Source organism: Sprattus sprattus, assembly GCF_963457725.1.
Source record: "Sprattus sprattus genome assembly, chromosome: 18".
NCBI classification, from domain to species: domain Eukaryota; kingdom Metazoa; phylum Chordata; class Actinopteri; order Clupeiformes; family Clupeidae; genus Sprattus; species Sprattus sprattus.
Window position 1 is genome coordinate 18,288,734 of NC_137916.1, and position 16,819 is coordinate 18,305,552.

At 41.6% G+C, this 16,819-nt stretch overlaps 1 protein-coding gene across 1 annotated transcript; it reads left to right on the forward strand.

Moving 5' to 3' along the window:
- Positions 1–8,610: 8,610 nt before the first annotated feature.
- LOC308379897 (pyruvate dehydrogenase (acetyl-transferring) kinase isozyme 2, mitochondrial-like) lies at positions 8,611–16,469 on the forward strand. The gene is made up of 11 exons (XM_080857160.1): positions 8,611–8,851; positions 9,748–9,889; positions 11,963–12,034; positions 12,157–12,341; positions 12,947–13,036; positions 13,157–13,234; positions 13,405–13,481; positions 13,571–13,669; positions 14,350–14,460; positions 14,964–15,077; positions 15,217–16,469. Exons 1-11 carry the CDS (start codon positions 8,734–8,736, stop codon positions 15,358–15,360), a joined length of 1,230 nt encoding a protein of 409 aa, XP_080713286.1. The 5' UTR covers positions 8,611–8,733; the 3' UTR covers positions 15,361–16,469.
- The last annotated feature ends 350 nt before the right edge of the window (positions 16,470–16,819 follow it).

A 16,819-nucleotide genomic window follows, 5' to 3' on the forward strand; every position in this document is an offset into this window, starting at 1 on the left:
CTCTCTTCCATAAAGCTTCGATTGGTGAAGAACCAAGGCAACAGTGGTTGTATGCAGAGTTTCTCCAATCTCAACTGCTGAAGCTTGAAACTCCTTCAGAGTAGTCATAGGTCTATTGGTGGCCTCTCTTACTAGTCTCTTTCTAGCACGGTCACTCAGTTTTGTGAGGACGGCCTGATCTAGGCAGATTTACACATGTGCCATATTCCTTCCATTTCTTGATGATGGATTTAACAGAATTCCAGGGGATGTTAAGTGCCTTGGACATTTTTTTGTATCCTTCCCCTGACTTATACTTTTCAACAACCTTTTCTCTGAGTTACTTAGAGTGATCTTGGGTCTTAATGGTTTAACAATAGCCAGGACTACTGATCACTGAATACTGACCAGTGAATGGACCTTCCAGACACAGGTGTCGTTATACTACAATCACTTGAGACACATTCACTGCACACTGATCCCCATTTCACTAATTGTGAGACTTCTAGCACCAATTGGCTGGACCTCAGGTCAGTCTATATAAAGGGGGTGAATACTTATGCAATCACTTATTTTCGTTACATATTTTTATTTAATTTACATAACTGTCTAGAAATCTGTTTTCACTTTGACATTAAAGAGGGCTTTTTTGTGATTTTTTTTGTCCAAAAAAAAAGCCAACTGATATTTACCATGACTGATTTATAAAAGCAATAAAAGGGTAAAACATCCAAGTGGGTGAATACTTATGCAAGGCACTGTACTTAAGGAAACAAAACTTTTGGATCACAACTAAACTATTATTTAGGTCCTAGTCTACGTCAGGTCTAATCAGAGGATGATCAATGCAGAAATTCCATGACTTTGTGGTCGTTTTGTGTTAATATTGCGATAATAAGAGAAAACCGTGGGAAATCCTTTGTTAAAAACCTTGTGAAAACGCAAGATCACAAAACCCTGGAGGGACGGCCTAATAGTAATTCTACTCTAACTAATTACAGTAACCCATCAAGCACCTTCCAGTCAGTCCAGCTCAGGATAGTGTCATCAACTGACCTCCCCTGACTTGATTTCTCTGAGTTGGAGTAAGTGTGACTTCACAGTGAGAGTTGAGAATTGGCAAACGTCCATGGATATCCAAAACAGCAGGCTGGGAACAGCATGGGAACAGCATGTCTCCAGCGTCTCTGTCTTTTCTGGAGGCAGCATCTGTGAGGAGAGAACCACTTTAGTCCCTTCTGATGGTCTCACAGCAAATGCCTCTGCTTCAGAACAGCTCCTTTGAGGAGCCAGTCCAGCTGTCATTGTTTTCTTTATAGAAAATCAATTCCACAACCCCAATTAATGGGTTTCCCGATTGGTGTTTGCACTGACTACTAGAATTTGTTAATTTGTCCATGTCATGTGGCCAAAGGTTTTGTGCCAAGTAACTGTTAAAGATGCATTATGCAACAATTATGCTTCAGGATTAGGGTTAGGATAAGCAGTTTAACCTTAAAATAACAGCTTAAAAAAAATTGGGGCGCTACAATGACATTTAATATGGAAAATCGCGTCAGTGCCATTGGCATAGCAGGGTCGATAGGCATATAACTGTGTTCTGTAGTTTCGCTTGCCGCAGCCCGCCGACCTGACTTGTTTACCTTCTGCTGATCTAGTAAGTAGCATATTTGCCGTCTTGCTTAGTCTTGTGTTGCACTTGCTTGATGTTTGACTGTGTAAGGACAGTCGTTGAGTAACTAGTTTGTCATAATGTCAAAGTCAGCACATTTCAAGAGATTTCGTTAGTTTTAGCTTCTAGCATACCTTTAGCGAATAGCTATTGATCCTTATTGCACCTTTAAGAACAGGAACTATTTGTAGTTTGATCGGCCCTCTATTTAATGTCCCACTCTCCTTCTTTCCCCTTTCTCTCTCTTTTTCTTTCTAGAAAGAGTTAATGTGCCTTTTTTACCGTCCCAGGACATGTTGTAGTCATTCCTGGCAGTATAAAAGCATCAAGTTGGCCATTGGCCCTTGGCTCATGATTGCAGTACAGTTCCTGGCCCGCAGCCAGGTATGCCACTGCTTAGCAAGCTTCCCTTCTCTGATGCATGTTCACAACTGTGCTAATATGTGATTTAACTAACATTACTGTGGAAACATCAAACCACATTTTTGAACTGGAGCCAGGAACATTGTTTTCCACAGAACTTATTGAAAAGGACGGGACATTCGCTGGAAGCTAGTAGGGTTTTTGGAACGTTGGAACTTGTCGGATGTCATGTTGTTGTTTGGTTTGTTAATGATTCAAAAGCGTTGTATGTGTGTCTGTGTGTGTATGCACAGATACTCTGTCCCTCCCTACCTTTCAGGCTATTTGTGTCACTTCCACTGTGACTCATCCTTACTTGATGTATCGTTGTCATGAATCACTCATTGCATTTATCTACCTCATATGTACATTTATGTAATGTAACTAATACTATGTTTTACGTAAATCTGAATATGATCCTTGGCCAGTAATTTGTTTTGAATGTCAAAACGTTTAGTTAACTTCTCGCAGTATTTTATATTTAATATTTTTTATAATCTAGTGTATAAAAAATAATGCAAATGGCAAACGTTCTCGTGCAAAACATATCATGTGAAAGACCATATTGTGCTGGAACAAAGAAAGGGCTTAATCAAATTCTTGCAGAACTGCTTTCAGTCAAGTTATACCAACCTCACCCGTAGACGTTGTGATACTTCATGTTCTCTTTATCTCAGTAACTCTGTATAAAACAGACATGGCCTATGACAGAATTCAAGTCAAGTCAAGTCAAGTCAAGTCTTTTTTTTGTCAGATGCACAGAACAACAGAGTCGGACTGGGCACTGAAATTCTTAGGACAGGACACCATACCACACTACCATAACATAACAGACATTACATAACACAACATATAAGTACTCCAACATGATATAACATAACATAACTTAGCAATAGGTACTGAACATAAGATAAACATATGAAAAGACAAAGTAGTAAACCTACTAGATAAACAATAAATATACAATATAGATACTAAACATAAATACACATACTAAACAGATATTAAACAGATAAACATACCTACATGAGCTATACTGAACATATTATACACATAATAACCTGAACTAACATGGGACCTATACTAACCATGGAACACAGAGACATAGACACTTCAAGTATGTGGGTGGTGCAATATTGCAAATGTAGTGCAAACAGCGGTGAAAGTGAGCCTGAGTAGAGTAAAGTGGCAAGTGTAAAGTGATGAGAGTGCATTATTGTCCATTTAGGAGTCTGATGGCCTTAGGATAGAAACTGTTCTCCAGTCTGCGGGTGCGAGACCGGATACTTCGGAACTGCCTACCAGAAGGCAGCAGGGTGAACAGTCTGAAGGATGGGTGATGATAGTCTTTTAGGATCCTGCCAGCTCTTCGGAGTCATATTGTGTGGTAGATGTCCTGAAGGGATGGGAGTTTTCTGCCGATGATGAACTCAGCGGATCTGACCACACTGCGTAGGGCCTTATGGTCCATGTCTGTGCAGCTCCCGAACCACACTGAGATGCAACCAGTCAGGATGCTTTCTATTGTGCATCTGTAGAAGTTGGTTAGGATGTCTGGATTCATGCCAAACTTCCTGAGTCTCCTCAGGAAGAAGAGGCGTTTCCGGGCAGCTTTGAGCACCTTATCAGTGTGGGCAGACCAGGTGAGATCATTGCTGATGTTGACCCCGAGGAACTTGAAGCAGCTGACCTTTTCCACTTCAGATCCGTTGATTTGAAGGGATGTATGCTCCTCATCTGTGAATTCATCTGACTCTCACAGACTGCTGCAGATTATTTATTTTTTGATCTACCTTTCGCTGATGCATGTTTTCACCTGTGCTTGTGTTAAATATCTTAATGTCTATAGACCTGTGGAAAAAGACAAAACAAACTGAAAAGCATTTTGTTTTAGAAGACTTTGATTTGTAGGCCACGGGGTGTAAGTAAGACATAAAACAAGGTTATTGAAAAAGCAAAACAAACAAATGTATTTTATTTTTGCAAAGTTTGCGTACTTGTATTAGGCAAATCACGGACAAACGCATGCAAACGTCATCAACACAAACATTGGCAAATAGGGCAGTCTAGTGTTAGGGTGAACATGTGACATTGATCACTTTGGCTCCTATACAAGACACAATACCACACAAGCGTTAGCAATAAATCAGGCTCGAAGCACGTAGTTATTTTCATGTTATTCTAACATGCATTTAATATCTGCCATTTTGCGAGTTTGAGCATAACCTAGAAAACTTTGAGGAAGAATTTCACAACCGGCACATACAACTGCAGCACCTGTCATAATTTGTAGAAGGAGGAAGAAAAGAAAATCCAAAATAATAATGGCAAGTTGCAAAGGGGACACTTTTCCTCAATGATGGCATGCTCAATCATTGAGACATAAGAAAATTGGAGGTAAACTATTGGGAGAGCTAAGACAGTCATAACGCTGATACTTCGTTGTAACGTCAGACTCTGGCCTGTACACTTACAATGTTACACTGTAATTTGTAATGGAGCAGCCAAATTAACACCACAATGATAAGCCTTTTCTTTTTTCCTTTCCTGCTGCTGATGTTGATAAGAAAGACACTATTTTTTTTCTTTTTTCAAAATAAATAAAAATCTTGTCCAATCATCACTCGGTAACAGAGATAACCTGACGTTATCACCATTTAAATAGTTGTTGCAATTAAAGAGTTAAAAAAAAATCACAAAACTCTAAAACTCTCTCATAAGATAGATCTGCTAAAACGGCAAGCATAGTCTGTGCTTTCAACTCAATAAAAGTTAAACTCAACGTTGTTATGTTGCTATGCTATATACAACGTTTTTGTTGATGTTTTTGCCATTTCTGTGCTTAGGCGACTATGCACAACACCTTGAAAAACAATGTCTTTCACTTTAAACATTGTTTTAGGTGACTTCTGTAGTTCAGTGCAGTGTCACTCCTTAAGTCAAGCATAGACCGAATTTAGTGTAGATTTAAGCAAGAATGAATCTCTGACATTAGTTATCATTTTCAACAGATGCAGTGATCATACCAAATGTTTTCACTGTTTTATTTTCATCCAGCAGAGGGCGACATATACTCGTACAGATCTTAAGCTTTGTATGGCATACATCATTCGGGTCACTGTCAACTACAGTTGCAATATGCTGTAAACAAAGTCCTCTCGTGACCTCAGCTCATGTGCTGCAGTGGAAATATGTCACACAAGTCATAAACACTTCCTTGCTGCCCTGGAAAACATGACCCTTAAAACATCATTACCTTGAAAATGCGTCAACGTAGCCATGCCTTGCATATCTGCTATCTGTTCTGGATGCTTTCAGTTGCCACTGTACTGTACAAGATCAGGCTCACATTCAAAAACAAAAATACAATGTTCCCACATAAAATAGATGAGTGTTTCCATCGCTCTTTTTACTCTCCTTCAGTCAACAACCATTGTAGCCAAGCATTCAGCTATTTAGGACGTTTCCACGTCCTGACATTAATGCAGTTCCAATGTGATCAACTCATCTCATTAAATGAACCTTCTAGATAGTACCAACCCCACGGTGTGTTGTGATGAACCATAGATAAGGTAGGATTACAGTCATGTGATACACAGACAAGTGACAAGGATGAGGAGTGGATGCTTGTGAATGCATGTAATGTGCCGGTGACTGGGTAAACAGGACACTTGCACATCACACACCTACATACTACTGTGCCAGTAGCTGACGGTAAACACTGACACAGGCACATCGTCTGGCACCGCACCAGAACACAGAGGTCTCTGCCCCCAAATATTTGGATATCACCAAGAGAGCAAGGGAGTTGTGACAGAAAGGTTATGAATGGTTCTTTCCCTTGTTCTATGAATCATTGAAAGCCATGGACATACTTAAGGAAAGCAAAACTTTTGGATCACGACTAAGCTATTATTTAGGGCCTAGTCTACAACAGGTCTAATCAGAGGATGATCAATTCAGAAATTCCATGACTTTGTGGTTATTTTGTTTTAATATTGCGGTAATAAGAGAAAACCGTGGGAAATCCTTTGTTAAAAACCTTGTGAAAACGCAAGATCACAAAACCGTGGAGGGACGGCCTAATAGTAATTCTACTCTAACTAATCAAAGTAACCCATCGAGCACCTTCCAGTCAGTCCAGCTCCAGACATGATATAGTCATTCCCGGCAGTATAAAAGAAAAATCAAGTTTGCCATTGGCCTTTGGCTCATGATTGCAGTACAGTTCCTGGCACGCAGCCAGGCATGCCAATGCTTAGCAAGCGGGTTGAGGAGAAGGGCAGCGCTTAATCCACCATTTTGGTTAAGTAATCTCAGGATTCCCATCACAGCTGATCTCTGGTGCGGCACATTGTTGACTTGTTTTCCCCCCAGCCACCACATTGTGTCAGTGACCCTGTGTCACGAATCCCACCCTTTTATGACAAGGCCCATTCGAGAGGGCTACAGGCATTGATGAAGTCGAAAACAAACACACACACAGGGTTTGGATACCTGCTGTCAGACCAGTGTACCTGCATTCTGTATTTGGTGTTAGCATGGGCAGAGCTGATACTACAAAACCATCAACATTGATTGATATCTGGATAGTTGGAGCAGTGTACTGTAAACTCATTTTTTTCCAGAATGGAGTCCATATAAGAGATTATGTAATCTAGTTTCGCGAACTTCTACCCTTGACTACATTGCTGTGACAATGACAAATGTCATGTTGTGAACAAGTACATTTTCCCACATGCCAAAGGCTGTCCAAATGGCATTATCTCTCTTCAGTCACCATCCATTTTTATTTCTTAATCAATAAGAGGCTTTTTTATATAGCACCAATGAAAATTACAATAGTATTTTTACAGAGCCCAGAGCCTGAACCTCCTCAAACAAGCACTAAGAAGAGAGATAGATAAAGGGTTGGTTGGGGGTCAGAAGGAAAGGGAGGATAGAAGGAGAAGACAGAGTCAGAGGCAAGTAAATTAATTCATACATATAAGCATAAATGCAGCATATAGACATGATGCATACAAGATGTATCCACGATACATACAGCATTGAGGGTGGATAAAAATGCAGACAGCCAGTATTCAAGGACTTGTTGTAGAACAGTTTAGTGGGTAGACAGCAAATAGCATTACAGGTGGGTACAGGTGAGATATGTTCGTACAGTAGGTCATAGGTGAGATCTTGGTCTTGGTGCGCAGTAAGGGTCAACCAATTCAAGGTAATACAAGGTAATTTGGAGCTGAGCTGTTGAGGGCTTTGTATGTTAGAAGGAGTACTTCGAAATCAATTCTTCTTTTGACAGGGAACCAGTGCAGAGAGGCAGTTACAGGTGAGATGTGTTCATATTTTTTTTAGTTCAAGTAAGTGTTTGAGCAGTAGGTTTCTGTATAAATTGGAGGCTGTCTCTATTGAGTAGTTGCAACATCTGGAAAGAAGATTTTTGCAGTAGTCTAGTCGCAGCGTAATTAAAGTGTGGATTGGTTTTTCTGCATCTTGGAGGGAAAGAACTTTTCTGATTTTGGCAGCATTTTGTAGATGGAAAAAAAGGATGTCTGTTAGATTTGTTTCATGTGTGAGACAAAAGAGATGTCTTGGTCAATTGTTACACCACGTAATGTGAGTGGGATGCAATCAAATGCATTCAACTGCTTAGTGCCTGCAATCATAGCCTCCGTTGTATCTGTGTTAAGGAGCTGGAAATCTTTCATCTTTCAGGCAAGGTTGTATAATTTTGTCAGTTTTCATGGATAGGTATAGTTGGGTGTTATCATCATAGCAATGGAAGTTAATTCCACACTTCCCTATTCCAGCACCTAAGGGTAGCATGCACAAAGAGAAGAGCAGGGGGTCAACCACTGAGCCTTAGGGAGCTCCATTACTTACTTTTGTATGACTGGATGATTAAAGCAACAATTTCCCACTTCTGAGACATGTTTTATTATGAGCAACTACTTTTGGTTTCATCTTTAAATAAATGAACTGTGATGGAATATGGTCACGTGAAGGATAGTCATTCTCACATGCTGTCCACTCCAGCCTATGCACTATGTATATCATACACACTGCAAATAAGACTAATTTCACAACTTATCTCAACACTACTGCCATGTATGCATGGTTATGATATCAGTTGCCAACTTGTTATTGTATATGCTTTGCAAAAAAAAAATGATGTAGAACGCCACGGAAAAGAACGTCGCGACCTGATGGTCAACTGTTTCTACTGCCAACACCAAAGCACTAAAGCGGGACAGTGCTGTTGCTGTCAGAGACACTTGAAAGTGACCTTGTTGTGAGGTAGCTTACAGCGCTAACTTTCCATGCGGTCTTTTGGACAAACACATTATGTAAAATCACGGTAACGTTTGTCTGTCAGAACTGCATGATCTCCAGAGTTGTTTACAAAAATTCTTACAGGGCGTGTTTAGGCGTCAGCCTCGTGCGCCTCATTGGACGGCTTTGGGGACAGACGTGTTAGAATGGGCGTTCCTTCTTTGCCGATGTAAACTTTAAGACCTCGGCCACTGTTGATATCTTCAGATAATTGTACACAGGTATTCTGTACTGTAGATTGACAACTGACAGGAGTAGCAATCTTAACCACACTCTTTGCTTTCTGAATATCGGAAGCTTGTTTTATTTGATCGACTCGGAAGGTTTATCTTTACTGGATTTGCACCATGAAGTTCGTAAGATTTCTCATGAAGAATGCTGCGCTGGCGAATGTGCCCAAGCAGATAGACCATTTCTCAAAATTCTCTCCATCTCCTCTGTCAATGAAGCAATTCTTGGATTTTGGTGAGTTGGACATGCTGTTGCATATATTTAGTAACAGCTTTGTGCTGTTGTTTTTGATTAATGTCTTAGTTTTGTGTGTGTGGTGTCTGCTTGCTTAGTTGATGCTTCTGTGGACAATGTTATTGTATTTGACGATGATGATGGTGGTAGTGATAATTCATGATGGAGAAGCTGATAGCGTGATATGTTGTCAATTCCATTAGTGTTCAATAGCGTTTCACTTGACTATAGCCTACTACAGTCATGTTTAAACACAGAATAACTCGACATATCCCTGCATTGTTATTGGACCTTATTATACGGCTCTTCAGAATGTTCCAAAAAGTACCGTTGATTTGACTGGGCCATCCCTACGTCATAGGTCACATTAATTCCTGCTAACATACCGCTGCGAAAAGATAATGACCGCTGTCATTGACAACGGGTTTTGTACTTCTAATTCACATCTTTAATATCATTCCGCCAGAAGTCCAGTCATTTTAACGCAACAGTAGACAGTAATTTGAAGTCAGCAAGTAATGGGTTGCTATCCAACACCTGAAACTTCAAAGTTCTATTTGCTTGAAGAACTATTTATTTCTAAACGGGACTCATGAAATGGCAACTAAATCATTAAAAAGAGGTATGTTGGAGGAATGTCTTCTATCGTTTTTGGCAAGTAACCGTATAATAAGCGGGATAATGTATTGTCCGTCGGTCATTCTCCAAAAAGAATTCCCTTCAGGACGAAAAAACACCCTCCGCTGCGCGTCGGGGTGTTGTTCGCCCCGTCGGGAATTATTTTTGGAGAATGACCTCCGGACAATACATTATCCCTTACATCACAACCGAACATAGCATGCTAACAATTCATAGGTGGCATACTACATTGCTGATACTCGTTAAATGTTTAATAGGCTCCACAAACGCCTGCGAGAAGACCTCGTTCGCCTTCCTGCGACAAGAGCTGCCCGTTCGGCTGTCCAACATCATGAAGGAGATTAGCCTCATGCCAGACCGCCTGCTCTCCACCCCATCTGTGCAGCTTGTGCAGAGCTGGTAAGCGCAAACATCCGGTAGTAGTTACTGTACATACCATAACATCAGACCGAAGCACAAAAACAATTGTTTTATATAATATGTAAGCCAATAAGTTATTTAGTTAAAGGTAAAGTCAATTTTGAAAGACCAATGCCATTTTTCTTGACGAGTGGACCTCTCTGTTATGTCATGGGAAGTGGGTTAGAGTTGTTGAACTTTGTCCTACATTGTTCCACCTTGCTTCTGAGTTCTAGTTGCACTGCACACATATTTTTAAGGTTGTTGTATGTATGAAGTTACATAGGAATTAAAAATAAAGTATAACCCTTCCCTTGATGAATATATAACCAAAAGTTTTGGCCAGTTGGGCATAGGTGACATATAGACTGCATGTAACTTCTGGAACAACCACGCAGTCTGTGAATTCATGAAACTGGAGAGCTGGAAACGAAATATGAAACATAAATGAAAAAGTGAGCTATTTTAAAACCGCTGGCTCGTGTGCATGTGCCTTGTTGTGCTGCGCTCACGTGTGCACAGTAATTGCTTTCGAGCTATAGCCTGTACTGTATGTGTAACTTTGAGAAGTGAAATTTGAGACCGTGGCCGTGCGGAGGCGTCGAGTTGGTTTTTTCTCTGCAGACGCAGAACAGGGAACAGGACGTTCTTATGGACGCTGTTGTTGTCAACGATTGCAACAGTCTGGGCCTCTATTTGGAACAATGCTCAGATCATAAAACTGCTGTAAAATTAAACACTAGACACTATACTACAGCTTTTATGCCGTTATATTACATGACATTACCACTTTTCAAAAAAAAATTTTTTTTTCTTTTTTACCTTTGAGGAAACTTTTACTTTTTTAAGGAGGAGGGAAAATGTAGACCATTATTAAGACAAATGGTATTAATGAGAATGTTCTGTGGCCCGTGTGAAATATGATCTTGAAACCATAGCAAATTGTTATTATTGCACAGTGGCAAGTCAGCAGGAAATGCCCTGAAAAACATTTGGGTGATTTTTTTTGGGGGGGGGGGGGGGGGTTGTTGTTTAATTTCATAACATCTCCAGTATTAGTGACGTTGCTCTCATACTACCTTGGCCATTGGGAATGGGGGATGTGGGCCATAGTGGGCTTCTAGGAAATACTGTGCTCTGATTGGTTGAGAAAGGGGGCTGGTATGTCTGACATCTGTGTGGTGCAGTGGTGGGTGGGAAGCAGCCGTTAGATTTATATGTTTACCACAGACTGCCCCAGTCCCTTAGAGCCCCAGGCAAAGAATGAATGAAAGACAAAGAAAACTGACTTTGCCGCAAACTGATAATGGTACATATGAATAACTTTACGGCTTTCAATGGGAAGCCTCTACTTCCCATTCCTCCACAGCCTGTGTATCTTTATGAAATAGCTATACCTACACATGGACACATTGTCCCTCATGCGAAGCACGTTAGTCTGATGTTCAAATCCTGATTGCCTACGTATACATCTGAAATTGGATCTGCGTCTACACAAACACATGCACACACACACACCCTATTTACAGTACATTAGTTAATTGGGAAGGCCCATTCGCCCGTGCTGGCATATGACTTGGTCATGGATAGTAATAAGCTGCTGTGTCTGTCTGATTAGTGTGTGAATCAGCTGGTTGCACGCCAATGGAGTTCTTTGCGCAGGACTAATGCCAGCCTCTGCTGCTGCTGCCATGTAGAGCTGGGGACTTGTTTACCTCATGGAGGCACAAGCCTGGAGGAAAGGCATTGATTGCATGTTAGTGGGTGTCAGATGAAAGAATGTATGGGTGTGTGCATAGCAATGCTCTGTGTGTACGTGTGTGTGTGTGTTGGGGGTGGGGGTCTAGGCTGGTATCTTAGTTAGGGGGTAGGGGGGATGCCTGGCTGATGCACAAACACTGGAAAAGTACCAGTGGAAAAGTACCCCTCCTCGAAGGCCAGCAGCTGGCCTGTCCCTGCCAGTATTCACTCTGCCAGCTCAGTGTACCGTAATGGGCTGTGCATCTGAGGGGAAGGGAACGGCGAGGTGATGGGACAACATCTCATTCCTCCGGTGTGTCTGTGTTCCTGCAGGTACATCCAAAGTCTGATGGAAATCCTGGACTTCCTTGACAAGAGACCTGACGACCACAGGATTTTAGATGCGTAAGTGTCCAGCAGGTCACATGCACCATCTAACGAAAAGTAGTGCTCTTCATGTGGTTTGTATTAAGGCCTTCACGTGCTTACTGAACCCCCCTTTTCCCCCATATTCATTTTCATTAAAGGTTTAATGATGCCTTGGTGACCATCAGGAACCGGCACAATGACGTGGTGCCCACCATGGCTCAGGGGATCATTGAATACAAAGATGCGTTCGGTCCGGACCCCGTCACCAGCCAGAACATTCAGTACTTCCTGGACCGCTTCTATATGAGCCGCATCTCTATTCGTATGCTCATCAACCAGCACAGTGAGTGTTTTGGTCTATCCTTTTAAAAATAAATTACACTATTAGCTAAGTTAATCAAACATCAAACATGTCTCTATAATTTAAAGTCATCCTTGAAAAAGCCTCTTAATCACTATGGTATCAAAAAACAATCCAAGCCCTCAGTAGTTGCAAGTGACAGTCATTGACAAACGTTTTGTCAGCAAATTCGTCCCATTGTTGAACCTGCTAAGTAAGCATTTTCCATTTCCTCAATACACTCTCCTGCTGAGCTAGCGGAAGGCCTGAAGCAGTTTTTTGACCTTTACCCCAGTAGGAACGAGGTAGAGGTGTTTGTTAGCTGTGCTGGACAGAAATTAGGTCTATCTGGCCCTCCCTACCTTTTCTGGCTTGATATCAGTAGAGCCTGATCCATCCACCTCAATACGTGGTGACTCATTTTTTTTGAAGCACTAGAGGTTAGTCATGGAAAGTGTCAAGCCAAGCTGGCTCTTTCTGGCTTGTGTAAATGATTCACCTTTGTCCCTGGCACAAACGTTGGGCTCCGATACGCACTATGGCTAGCCAACTCCTCGCCCCTCTAACTTATTTCCACCTCTTTTCTCCTCTGTTCCCTTTTTCTGCAGCTCTTGTCTTTGATGGGACCACCAATCCAGCTCATCCTTACACTATCGGGAGCATTGACTCTCAGTGCGACGTCACTGAGGTTATCCGAGGTAAGCAGGAGCAAAAACCAAACACCAGCTGCCTCATCGAATGTCTGTGTTACTACACTAAATTACTTATTCCCATGTCGACTCCCTATCCTCACATTCCTGGCCTGTTCTGTTCCACAGATGCCTTTGAGAGCGCCAAGATGCTGTGTGAACAGTACTACCTGGGAGCTCCTGAGCTTGAGATGAGAGAGATCAATGGTGAGCTGCTGCCCAGATACATGTTTGGGCCTGGCCTTATCTCTCTATCTCCCTTTCTATCTCTTATGTGTTTTTCTTAGCTCAGATTGTATATCGTACTTGTTTGAACAACATGGGCATGGGCATGGGCATGATGGAAATTCATGTCTTTTTTTTTTATTCTGTTGCAGCTAATACAAGGAACGAGCCAATCTCTCTATCTTATGTCCCCTCCCACTTGTACCATATGTTGTTTGAGCTCTTCAAGGTAAGATCGCATAAACATCAAATGCTCCATGTTCTTCATAGTTTGAGGTGAATAAAATGAACGAATAAATGATAACTTTTTATTTACAGAATTCTATGAGGGCAACCATTGAGAACCATGAAGACAGCTACAATCTTCCTGCACTCAAAGTCACTGTGGCCCTAGGTGGAGAAGACCTTACAATTAAGGTTAGTCACAGCAACACAGAGAGTATCAACCCTAAACTTTGATTTGGTCCCAATAAAGATGAATACCACTTTCTTTCAAACCTGTGTGGCACTTGCTGAGTATATCCTGAGCTCACATACCAATAAGCTGTGCTTCCACTGGAAGTCCTGAGCATAATTGCAACAACCTCCAGTGGGCTTTCTTAGTGGAAGAGTCACGCAACGAGGTGCTGTGTGCTGCTTCTCAGTCTTTTGGCCTAGATCACACAAAAAACATCTTACGTAACCCTGTTAGTACCACCAGTCATCCATCTGTAGTAAACTGCCAGCCATGGCTCATATTAGCAAATCAAGTTAGCCTGGCACGGCCATGCTGACTGACCTTTGCTCCAATTGGAGTCCAAAGGGGGAGATGTAGACCACTTGGCTAAGGGTAGTTGCCAGAGTAGTAACCATGAGGAACTGTGCCTCTCAGCCATGACCCCACAGGCTCCGTCCCCTTGAATAAACGTGAGTAGGTCAGTCAGTGCTGGGTCTGCAGGCCCAAATGGCCACAATCCATTGAGTTCAAATGCTCACCCTGTACTGGCAAGCCCAGTCTCTGAGTTGATCTGCTGTTATGCTTTCATTTTTCAGAAGGGGAAACTGAATGTTGCTTAACAGTGTTTTGTTTGGACTTGTCTCTCCCTGTCTCTCTGCAGATGAGTGATAGAGGTGGCGGTGTTCCATTCAGGAAGATCGATAGACTCTTCAGCTACATGTATTCTACAGCTCCAACACCAAATATCGGGGAACACCAGAGAGCCCCACTGGTAAGTGGGTGACAAACGCAAGAACACACACACACACACACACACACACACACACACACACACACACACACACACACACACACACACACACACACACACACACACACACACACACACACACACACACACACACACACACACACACACACACACACACACACACACACTCATGCACTGCACGCAGACGTACACATGGACACGCAAAGTCTCACTCACAAACTGCTTCTTCTTATATCCACATATAGTATATTCAGTCCAGGGCTGTGCAAGCCAGCAACTTAAATCTACTTATGCTGCCTCACCTACTCAAGCTATACAGGCTCTGTTGAAAGGGCTAGATTAGTCCACTTCTCCTGGTTCAGCTACAGACAACACCTGTTACCAACCACTCCAAGAACATAATCTTAGTTGTAAACCCCTTCAGCAATGTGAATTAACAAAGGCCTTAATGCCTTTATACTTTTACATCATCATTAATGTACTGTTCTTTTGTTTCCTTACAGGCTGGGTTTGGCTATGGGCTACCCATCTCTCGCCTCTATGCTCGCTACTTCCAGGGAGACCTACAGCTGTTTTCCATGGAGGGTTATGGCACAGATGCATTTATTCACATGAAGGTAGGTCCATATTACTGTGCTACTTCCCTTAACTGTTCACTGCTGGGTACACCATATGGATCACCTAAATGTAAGCTTGTTATGTATGTTATTTACACCCCTAATAATGCTATAATTTATTCAATGCTCTTTTTATCAGGCTCTGTCCACTGATTCTGTGGAGAAGTTGCCGGTGTTCAACAAGACTGCCCTGCGGCATTACAAGGTCAGCCAAGAGGCCGATGATTGGTGTGTGCCTAGTAAGGAGCCCCTCGACCTGGCAGTGTACCGTGTGGCCAAGTGAGCTGTATGTCACTCTGTGCCATGAAGACCAGAGGAAAAGAAAAAAACAAAGTGGGTGAGATGGGACCTGCTGCCAATGGAGGTTGGTGCTAGAGGAGACCCAACCTGCTGGAGAGCCTTCGCCTCGGAACTGAGCTGATGGAAGTCCGCTGCCCGATTGATGGTAGAACAATGGATGTGATGTCGCAATGTGACCAGAGTTCTGAGAAAAATTGGACACGACAAAACAAAACATGTAATGAAAATACCAATGCATGCTGATGTCACAAACCAAAAGCTCTTCCAGAATGACGTGATGACTAGAGCTGGCCCGGTCCTTGGTTTTGAGGAGAACTCTGAGGGAAAAAGCATTGATAAGTCAGTGGGGAAAACAGATGCATGAATTTCATCTTTCTTTGATGATGGCTGCGGAAAATGGAAAAGACACAACAACCGTCCGAAAGTTGATAGTGACTGAAGTGCAGAAAGTCATAGGAAGGTCCAAATGATGAAAATTAAATACATTTCAGGTGAAGAGGCACATTAGAAGGAGATATCATTTTAACGCATTTTGTTGAGTAGCATTGCCCAAATATGCCAAAGGTATTTTTATAATTTCAACTCCTGTAAAAGTTATAATATACTATAATATACTTCAGAGTTGTCTATTGAATTTTAATTATCTAAATACTGGCACATATTTATGTGGAGGTTCACCAGAGGCTCAGAAGTTTCTACATATCACTGTGTAATGAACAAAGACCATTGCCTTTGCACATAGACAAATATTTGTTAATAGATTCCTTAGTCAAAACTGGCTTTGTTAGAGTGATCATTGAGATGGAGATTGTCTAGGGCTATTGTGCAAAAATTGAAAGTATACTCATTTCAAATGTTCTGTATGATCAGAATGTCTGGTTTGCAGTATTTTGTGTTCTTGTTAAGTGCTTTGTGCAGATCGTGTTTTAATGTAGTGTGTGGAAAAAATGCTTGAAAATGCGTTTTCCACATAGAGGCTATATGCCCCATAACTTGACAGCTGGCACCAGAATGACTGTATGGTTTGTATTATGGCTTGTGTAATATTTCACTGAAATGAGAACTATTTCCAAACAACTTTATTTTTATACAAAACGACACAATTCTGAATAAAACATTTGTAGTTTTCAGAAAGGTTCTGAGCCATGCTTCGTTCTTTCTCTAAAACTGATTGTAATTTAATTTCCTTCATGTTTTAAATATGATAAGAAATTCATAATTAGTATAGCATGCTTGTTAACAGACTAAGGGGCCATTTTGAATCATATTGAAGGAGTGAAATTCAAACTACAATGTCTGAAGACATCTTCATTACAAAGAGCATCTCACCATTAACCCCCTAACCCAGTGAAATATAAAGAACATCCAAATGGGTGTTATGTATGTGTCGCCATCCCTTATGTGATGTCTGACACATATTTTAGGGTGAAATCTACTGAAGT